Raw genomic sequence first — 11362 nt, forward strand, 5'->3', positions numbered from 1 at the left:
TTTGTATACCAAAGTCGGCACATCCGAGAAAGGCAGTGTGGTTTTGGATGTTCTGAAATGTGCCCGAGGATCGTCATCTCTGGAGTCCTTCCATAGACATCAGTGTGCATTTATACCTGGTAAGCAGCATTGCAAAAATTGTAAATATATATACTTAAGTGATATTATTATCTATGTAAAAAAATAGTATTTCGGGGTTTCAATACTGTATACGTGGTAATTTTCGCCCCAGGTTATTTTCGCCCTTCGGCAACACAAAACTTATTCTCCCCATTTTAAATTCGCCCCAAGTGATCTCCAAGAATTATCCTTTTCCTCGTTTGTAAAATCGAAAAATTATGTTCGGAATTCTCAATACAGTTACAATCGGACCACTCGGAATTTATCGAGTTCTCCTATTGTCTTACCGGTATGAGATGTGAAATGTAATCAGTTGTGAAATAAAGAACCTTTCACCTGTGCTCAGATTTTCTTTTAGTCACTGCTGATTCAAGTAGTATCGGGTATGCATGGTTGATTTTAAGCAAACACGATCAATTGTAAGTTAGCCGCACCGTGACTAATGACTGACCAGTGTTTCCTCTTGTTCACATGTACATACATTTACATGAATGGAAGCCACAATTAAGAGACGATGAACTCGTAACATTAGTCTTTTCCGTGGTAGGACTTTAATGCAACTCTGTATTTCATTTTTGTCATGACCGGACTACATGATTTAAAACAAAATGACTGAATTCTTAGAATAACTTAGTATTTATCGTTTTTTAATTGAAAATGCTAAGCCTAGTACGTGACTGTACAGTTGAAAAGTAAGAGGGTATGTTTGTAATCTGACTACACTTGGCCCTTGTACTATGGTTTATAAACCCTTCAATTCAGCTTGAAATTTTTCGCCTTCATCTTAAATTCGCCCTGTCGTCAAAGGGCGAAAATTAAACAGGGTCGAAAATTACCAGGTATACAGTAATTCTGTAAAATAAGTTAAGGAAATTGTATCAACTAGAAATTTTAACTACATTGTAAACACAATAAAAAATCTGAAACTTTACTTTCAATCAGAATTTCTATAAAGTTATAAAACTTTAAAGAGAACTTAAAGTCATGTTTCATTATTGGCTGTGATACCATAGCCATCATTTAACTGTAATAACATCTATCTGTTAATGGAGGAAGTTGCCTTACAAGTGACGATTTTGGAAAGTTCATTTTTTCTACATGGCTTGGAACACTATTCAAGGAAATCTTTTATGATAAGAGATATTAATGACAGTTTTGGTGAATGTTTTGTCACATTATTTACAGTCTGTAATTTCATTTGTAGGTTATAGGGTTAATGCTGTCCACACCCAGATGTATATGGTTGAAGGGTGTAGCCGTTGGAATCTCAACAGGACAAGAGAGGCAGTTTCAATCCAAGACACATCATTGACCAGAATTTATGACATAAGATTGATGTCAAACATCAATTCTTTGGGTCAAAAAATTCTGAAAAAAGACCTGTTTCCAGAATATGTTCCCCCAGGCAAGCCAACAGGTAATTCATTTTTGCTGCATCAATATATATTGTAGAGGCTGGAGGCCCACGTTAATATTGCTTATAGGTTATATTGGCTCCATATATCATCATATGTATCAAAGTGACGACACTGTTTTATTATTTGTATTACATTTTTTATTCAAAACCAGAGCACAGAATGCTAAAAGTGAGATTACATACCATTAAGCTCCATCTTATTGCAAAACATTCACCATGATAATACCACATCTATGATAAAACATGTCATATCATAAAGTATGAAGTGATGAAATTATTACTAAAAATGAAGAAAAGAAAAAAAAATCAATACAATATCATGCATAATTATGTCAGCTTTTAAACATGTTTGTGAGAAATATATCTTTGTGTCTTCAAGACTATACATTATATACATGTATGAAATATTTCATCAAACATTTAGATATAATTAATAAAAAAAATCTTTTAAACTTTATGAACTGCTGAAAGTGGTGTGAGTGTAAATGCTATCCTTCTCTTTGCAATAAGTCTTTGTAGTCCAATGACTACTTTAGTCTCATGAGCATCATGTTCAGTTATTAAAGCATAAATTGCAATGCTTTCATTTACTTCTTTATACTTCAGATGAGAGAGTGGCAGTTGAATATCTGCTGGCACAGTCAGGTAGAGGTGACATGCGACCATCTTTCGATGCAGAGACTGGAAGCGTCCTTCCTGAAATTGAACCCGAGGCGGAAGAATCAGGTATTGAAGAGCTCGAGGTCGATGATGCCACCTTGTGCCTGATGGAGGACATGGAGATAGAATTCACAACACATGATATTGGTATGTTTGTCTTCTTAGTGCAAGAGAAAAGTAGAAATACTTATGTGTTAGGCCAATTTAAAAAAAAAAAAATATTACATTTTTTTTTTAATTTGTCTTCATTTTAAACATATAATACGGTTACAACACATCAAACAATACAACAGTACTGTACAAATGGGAACACTTCCTAATACTTTCATAATCCACATACATCTGGAAATATACATTCAATGTATGATGTCAGTTCATAATTATCAGTTGTATTCCACATTTCGAAATCTGCATTAATACTTTGTATGAGTGCATATATACATATATAGTATTTTCCCTGACTTAAATTCTAAAACTGATATATTGATATGTTTAACAGTTTGGAAATCAGCTGTTGTAAAGAATGCTTTGGAGATGATTTATTTCAATATTGCACTCCTGTATTTTCAACTTAAAACTTCTTCTTAATCCCATTACAATCGTGTCAGGATGTCGGGCCGACTATCACTTAGACATTGAAACTTTTTTTTTAGAACGTTGATGTGGGCAGTGGTATAGCTCATTAGCTGTGTGTATTTCTGGCTAGGGGATTGGGTGCCGTAGATAATGATTTCGAGGCCTGTTAAGGGCATGACTCATAAAGTTGTCTTCCTTCATCAATTGTGTTACTGTGTTATATATATATATATATATATTCTTAGTTGTCAAGTAGTATTAAAGACAGCAAGTAAATTATCGAATTTTCGAGGCAATCTGCCCCTTTATCAAGACATAGGTAACTTACAAACTATCACATATAGACATATACAAGTATAGTGGGTATAAACAAAAATGAATAGCATTATGTTGTGAAAACGATCACTATCCGCCGATATTTATATATCTATATATATATTATATGCATAACTATATATATCAATATTTATTTGCCAAACTTCTCAGTGTTTTCAATAGTAATATGAAAGTTATAACCTTTGATTTATTAATATTACAGGTGTGCCAGAAGTTCCATCAGTCGAAAGTATGATCCAGTGTGACAGGTGTGGCCTGAGACTGAATCACGCCGATGTGGTGATACACAAAGTCTATTGTACAGACGACTCCAGAACCATTCCCAAAGGAAAGTCACCCATCGTTGAAGCCACATCAGTGCCAGTACAAATGATCCAGTGTGACAGGTGTGGCCTGAGACTGAGTCACGCTGATGTGGTGATGCACAAAGTTTATTGTAAAGATGACTCGAGAACCATTCCCAAAGGAAAGTCACCCATCATTGAATCCACATCAGTGCCAGTACACATGAGCCAGTGTGACAGGTGTGGCATCATGCTTAACACTGGCGATATGGTCACACATGTGATCACCTGCCAAGAGGACTCCGGCAACAGTCCTGAACAGAAGTCACCTATCAGTGATTTGCCAGATTCCAGTGACATTCCAACTTTAGAAGACGTGGAAGAAGACTCTTCTCTGGTACATTTGTATTCATATCTTAAGATTTTCCTGTTTTATTAAGAACGCGTACAGTTGTACAATTTTGGTGTGATGACATCTGTTATTTGAATATAACAGAATCACACCTATCAAAATAGACTGATACAGTAGCATCAACTATCTTGTCTCCTTTTGAACAGCAGCAAGATTGACTCAATTTATAATGAGATTCATATATTCTAACAATTGAACTGATATGCAGTGCACTTTGACTGCCGTTGCAATAGGTCACAGTGGACATGACCTCAAATGTCAAATAGGTGGAAACTATATAACAATTACTTGTCTAGGCCTGAAGGTCAAATGTCAATTGAGTGCAAAAAATCAATGGCTAAATCAATGCTTAGGTTCTTTTAAAGACAATTGAATAAAAGGGGAAATCCTGCAGCAATTTTTAAAACGCAATCATACTAAATATGTCATAATGTAGTTTGCCGGTCTAATTCAGATTATGCAGTGAAAGGTAGTTGACCAGTGGATCCTTGTGTCAAGCTTGTTTATTGGTTCTGACTATGTGACAAAGATGTGACTAGTAAGATTATTGCCAATAATAGCTGAGACTATGGAACCTTGGAAAATTCCATCCTTTTCCATAAAGTATTTTTTGTGGGTTTTAAATGTCTAAAACTGCCCTAATTTTATTTACAAAATTTGTGATATTTAGCCGTAATTAAAAAGCCTTATACTTTTTCAATTGTATCCCTATATTTTTTCCTTATTTCTGATCAGAAATTGCTGGAGAATCTAAACAAATAATGAATTAGGTTATACATAACTATTTACTCAAAGTATTCATTCAAAATTACCTTTTTATTTTCCAGGGTACTCGTCATGATACCAAAGGCTTTCCAGGGTGGGAGAAAGTAGATTCTCTTGCAGCATACTTAGTAGATAGACTAGACACTTCTAAAACAGCCTTGTCGGTAGCGGAAACCAACCACATTGTCTGTCTCTATGATAATCTTTGTGAGCATGACAAAAGTCCCACAAAATATACCACAAAGTCAAAGAAGGAAGTATTGCCGGGACCTTGGCGAGCCTCCCGTAAACGGAGTGGTTCAACTCCTGGTGTGCAGGCATCTGAGAGGTATATTTCTTTGAAACTTGAAAGGCTTTACTACCAAGACATGTACTTTTCTTTCACAAATTTAAATATGACCCCAATAAAAATTATAAACAGTTACTGTTTTAACTACACTGCCATTATTGCTAATAGCATCATCACCATACTGTCATCACCACACTTTCATCACCACATTGTCATCACCACACTGTCATCACCATACTGTCATCACCACACTTTCATCAGCACATTGTCATCACCACACTTTCATCACCACATTGTCATCACCATACTGTCATCACCACACTGTCATCACCATACTTTCATCACCACATTGTCATCACCACACTGTCATCACCACATTGTCATCACCACACTGCCATCACCACACTTTCATCACCATACTGTCATCACCACACTTTCATCACGACATTGTCATCACCATACTTTCATCACCACATTGTCATCACCACACTGTCATCACCACATTGTCATCACCACACTGCCATCACCACACTTTCATCACCATACTGTCATCACCACACTTTCATCACGACATTGTCATCACCATACTGTCATCACCACACTGTCATCACCATACTGTCATCACCACATTGTCATCAGCATACTGTCATCACCACACTGTCATCACCACACTTTCATCACCATACTTTCATCACCACATTGTCATCACCACACTGTCATCACCATACTGTCATCTTAACCACCTGTCTGTCTTCACCACAACTTAATACTTCTCTTTTCAAAGGTATAGCAGGATATTGAAGCTTTCAGTATGATTTTCAACTGAAGATGAAGGAAACTTGTTTTAACTGCTGATAAGATTCTATTGTAATGAAGGAAATTAGTAGTAACTTTGTATGCATGAAGACATTGATGAAAACAATAGACCACATTTTTTTTTTATCTTTCATCAGGTCGTTAATTGAAATGTCATTATTCTCAAAGTTTTTTTTTTTTGATAAAAACTGGTGACCTACCGACAGATATATTCTTGTAAACAGAATTGGTGTTCTCATAAGTAAATCTTCTCTAGTAGTGTTCTTTTCATTCATCAAGATTAATAAATTACAGGCTTTGAAAACATCAATCTTTCTTCTTCTTTTTTTTTTCCAAATTTTTTTTATATAACCAACACCACAATTGGCTAACAGGTCTACATTGATAGAATTATTAAGGATAATTTGCCATTTGACTGTAGTCTGAAAAAGTCTTTGAATCCAAATTGATTTTATAGAGGCTATGTAAGCTTCCAAGTTTATCCTTTTCATGCCACAATGTAACAAGTTTTGAATAACTATTTTGATTTCATCTATTTTGCTGTTCCATAAAAATTCAAAAATAACTGCATGGAGTTTCGAGACAAAGACTTGTTAGGATTAGGTACAGAGATATAAAGGCTGTGAAATTGTGAATGAGAATTGATTTTTAATGATATGGTTTCTTCCAATTGGAGAAAATTGTGCATTTCTTCCCCAAAGCTAAAAAAATACATTCATAACCCTTTTCCTATTTCTCATACCTTTATAATCCCTTTGTTTTTCTAACATCTGATAATGTTTTAATTTCTTTCCAAATCCTTTCATTTGACTGTTAATTGATAAAGTTAGGGATTTTGCCATGTAATGGTATAGAGTTTGCTTCAGGAAGTAATCTTGGCTGCACGAAACTGTTAAAGTAACTTTAACCATACTTTACCATTGAGTTATAAGTATTTTTAAAAATATTTCCTTCAAATTGTATATTATTTCAATAATATTTTTTCGGAATTATTCATAATGATATATTTCATTTAGATTATTCATGACTCATGGTCGGGCAGCACAGACCCCAGATACGAACAGAATTTCGGAATGTGTCTGTATCCGACTTTGGAGGATATATCAGTCTGCACGAAACAGACCAAAGGATGCGGCAGGGAAGACTCTACAGGTGGCCCATGCTATAGTCAAGAAGTATAGCCTCTTACAGCAACTACTTGAAGACAGCAAAGCAGTCCAAGAGAATACAAACCTGGTGTTAGTCACAATCAACAACACCACAGTAAATGCATGGTAAAGTTATCTTTTTTACTTCATCTACAGTGATGCAGTCACTACTTTGGCAACTGTTTTGAGCTACTGCACTTGAGTAATGAATTATATATTTGTTTTGGATCTCAAACATGTATTTCTACATGATTTAAGGAGTTATATTGTAAAATGGTGGCCGTTTCGTTCGTTAATTTTACACACATGCTAGACTTAATGTCATGAAAATATCAATGTGTTGGTGATAGTTTAAAAATAAATCATAACAGGAAAAGTAGATCCAGTGTAACTGAGTTTTTATCTTAATGACTGTAATCAATGCTAATCATTTCATGTTATTAATGAAAATTCCTATTATATTTGGTATACAAGGAAATCACCTACTATTATTGCCTCTACCATTTTCTATGTGAAAAATGAGTGAGAGCTATCTTATTTTGATTCATTCCACTGTTCACTGTCTCCATCATATAAATAACATTAATGATTTCTTTTATATCACTTAGGATTCACCAGAGACAGAAACGAGCAGACAGAGAAGCTCTGTTACAAGGAACAGACCTACCACGTCTCTCAGTTTCAAAAAAGGGTTTGCCAAAAGCAAAGGACCTTCCAACACATCATAAACAGTCTGGTCATAAGGCCTTGACCTTTATGGAGCCAGAAAATCAAGAAGGACAGTTTGTGAAGCGTCCAAGAAATAAAAAAATAGCTTCTGCCACTGACTCTGGTTCTCAGTCAAGTCTGCCACATCATGATCAGTCAGGCTTCTTACCTAGTACCTTGCCAGGCCCACCTCATTACTTACAAGGGTACCCAACACTAAATCCATGGCAACAATATTATATGCCATCATTTGTATTCCCTCAACCAGGACCACTGTCACATCAACAAGCTCCTCAACAGCCTCTACCACATATTCAAATTGCTCCTCCCATCCTGGCCTCCACACAATTTCTATCCAGCAATCTTGAGACTCCTACTCGCCAACAACAGTGGAGACAAAGGCAGGCAGCAAAAGAGGACCAAGAGAGGTTAGAAAGAGGTGAGCCACCCATCAAACGCCATGCCAAGAAACGACAGTACCGTTACAATTGCAGTACATGTGGGAAACAGAAGTCTGCAGAGACAGGTCACACACAAGTGAAAGGGAAGTGGTACTGTCCGTCTCTTGGCATCACTGTTGAGGAATGGCGGAACCAACTGAAAAAATGACACATTTCAGCACTGTTGTGGGCATACAAGTGCCTTTTAATTTTCACTGGTATACCTAAACTTCAATTGTAATGAAATGTGTAGTGCCTGAAATGGCATACCAATATGGAGGATATCTTGAAATCCTTTTTTCATATGTAAAAATGTAGTGTGTTCTGCAATAATCAATGACATATCCAGTTGACAGATAAAAACCCTTGTAGGCATCTTGTTTCAATTGGACTTTGTCATACTTAAAAAACTTTATTGATAGCATTATTATTACTGTAGCAAACATTTCTTTATGACTAATAATTATGATGTTTCATATGATGGAATGGTATTCTGTGCCAATATTTTGTGCTCTAGTCAAAGTATAGCTTCATTTTATTACATTTTTAAGTTAGCTGAGATGAATTTGTCCATTGTGTGTTGTCTATCCGTAAACAAACCGCTGAAAGTTTGGCTGGAAGTTTCAATGGCCAATGGTCAACCAAAATTGTGAGTTATATGGTTCCCAACTCTCAAGGTTATCAAGAGCACACCAAAACTTGTCAAATTGACAAAAAAATCTAAATTATTCTTCTCAACTCCCATATATTGTAAAAACATTGCATTTTTTTGGAATTAACTCTAACTTAGCTACAATTAACAGTTTGATGGTATATTAATAATGGCCCTTACTGACACACCCAGGGCTGATGGCCATGGGCAGATCAAAAAGGTCAAGCAGACAGAAATATTTCAAAACCAAAAATATCTTTATACAGATAAACAGCATAGTTTTGATGCTGGTTTTTATAATGTGAAACTGCTGGTGTAATAAATTATAGAACTAATGCGTTTTAGCACGGATAACAAAATTATATCAGTTAGAATCATTTCTGGTGCAAAATAAGACTACATTTGAATAATAATAATAATAATAATATATTTTCTGAGGGTGACATATTTAGCATGTGCTAATCTTCCATATGGCCCTCTATAACAAGATACAAAACATAATATACATTAATCAACACATAACAAGATATCTTGAAATATATACAATATGGTTGGAAAAACTTATAGTATATATATATGAACATGCAGGTACTCATGATAGAATAATCATAATACAGTTACATGTATCATTCGGTAGAACATGAATTTCTTTATATATACATTGGTAGGGAATTATTTAAAATCAATAGATCATAAAAAAAAAACATGCTTTCTTAAAAATGAAGTTTCGCTTGAATTGGAAGAACTGAAATTGATGACTTTAAGCTTGAGAGAAAATGATTGCGTATTTTTTGTTTGAAAGTTGTAAGAGATGTTATATTTTTAAGATGTAGTGGTAGGTTATTCCATGACAATACTGCAGAGTAGCTAAATGATTTTCACATTGTTTCTGATTGCAATTTGGGCAAAATAAGTTTATCTGTAGTTGACCTCAAGTTATAAAAGTACGAATTTTGACAAGTTTCAATTAATGAGCGTATATAATCAGGCGTCATGTTATGCAAGGCTTTATAGACTAATATAGTTGTATGATATTTTATTCTTTGTTCAAACGGTAGGACTTTGGCTTCTTTAAAAAGGGATAGACTTTCAGTTAAAATGGGTTTATCTAGCATTATTTTAAGAGCTTTCTTTTGCAGTTTTGTTATTTGATGAATTTGTTATTTTGTAAGACCGTTTCCCATACTATGGCTGCATAATCTAAAATTGGTAATATGTATGAATTATAGTATATTTTTCTGGCATCTTCAGTTAAATATCTTTTCATTTTTCGGAGTAAAGCAATGATATTGATAATTTAGATAATACTTTTCTAACTTGCTCTGTCCAACTTAATGTTTTAATCTATGTAAATACCAAGAACTTTCTGACAGTTTGAAGGAGTAATAGCTATATTGTTTATTTCTATTTGCATGTGTTTTCCTGCTAATTTTCTTTTACTCCCAATAAGCATACTGTTTGTTCTTTGTATATTTATGTTCATATTATTGCATTCACACCATTTTAAAATGTTTCCTAGATCTTCTTGTAGATAGTGTTCAATACTAGATATTGTTTTTCCTTTTATATGTATGGTAGTGTCATCAGCATACATGTCTACATTACATTTTTGTACATACAGCACTGTTGTGGGCATACAAGTGCCTTTTAATTTTCACTGGTATACCTAAACTTCAATTGTGATAGGCAGACTCCGTGTGCCAGATGGTCATAGCCATAGTACCACAGCTGTATAGAGTCATAGCTATAGTGCCACAGCTGTATAGAGTCCTAGCTATAGTGCCACAGCTGTATAGAGTCCTAGCCATAGTACCAAAGCTGTATAGAGTCATAGCCATAGTACCACAGCTGTATAGAGTCATAGCCATAGTGCCACAGAGTCATAGCCATAGTACCACAGCTGTATAGAGTCATAGCCATAGTACCACAGATGTATAGAGTCATAGCCATAGTACCACAGCTGTATACAGTCATAGCCATAGTGCCACAGAGTCATAGCCATAGTACCACAGCTGTATAGAGTCCTAGCCATAGTGCCCCAGCTGTATGGAGTCATAGCTATAGTGCCACAGCTGTATATAGTCCTAGCCATAGTACCACAGCTGTATAGAGTCATAGCTATAGTGTCACAGCTGTATATAGTCATAGCCATAGTGCCCCAGCTGTATAGAGTCATAGCTATAGTGTTGCAGCTGTATGGAGTCATAGCTATAGTGTCACAGCTGTATAGAGTCCTAGCCATAGTGCCACAGCTGTATGGAGTCATAGCCATAGTACCACAGCTGTATAGAGTCATAGCTATAGTGTCACAGCTGTATAGAGTCCTAGCCACAGTGCCACAGTCATAGCCATAGTACCACAGCTGTATAGAGTCATAGCCATAGTGCCACAGCTGTATGGAGTCATAGCTATAGTGCCACAGCTGTATAGAGTCCTAGCCATAGTGCCACAGCTGTATAGAGTCATTGCTATAGTGTCACAGCTGTATAGAGTCCTAGCCATAGTACCACAGCTGTATAGAGTCCTAGCCATAGTGCCCCAGCTGTATGGAGTCATAGCTATAGTGTTGCAGCTGTATAGAGTCATAGCTATAGTGACACAGCTGTATAGAGTCCTAGCCATAGTACCACAGCTGTATAGAGTCATAGCCATAGTACCACAAAGTCCTAGCCATAGTACCACAGCTGTATAGAGTCATAGCTATAGTGCCACAGCTGTATAGAGTCATAGCCATAGTGC

General features: G+C 35.6%; 1 protein-coding gene across 1 annotated transcript; it reads left to right on the plus strand.

The window, feature by feature from the left end:
- The first annotated feature begins 6 nt into the window (after window positions 1–6).
- LOC117336296 lies at window positions 7–10577 on the plus strand. Its single transcript, XM_033896785.1, has 7 exons — window positions 7–119; window positions 1325–1537; window positions 2144–2344; window positions 3312–3790; window positions 4633–4898; window positions 6692–6949; window positions 7432–10577. Exons 2-7 carry the CDS (start codon window positions 1354–1356, stop codon window positions 8138–8140), a joined length of 2097 nt encoding a protein of 698 aa, XP_033752676.1. The 5' UTR covers window positions 7–119; window positions 1325–1353; the 3' UTR covers window positions 8141–10577.
- The last annotated feature ends 785 nt before the right edge of the window (window positions 10578–11362 follow it).

This window comes from Pecten maximus, chromosome 10 (assembly GCF_902652985.1).
Source record: "Pecten maximus chromosome 10, xPecMax1.1, whole genome shotgun sequence".
Classification (NCBI taxonomy): domain Eukaryota; kingdom Metazoa; phylum Mollusca; class Bivalvia; order Pectinida; family Pectinidae; genus Pecten; species Pecten maximus.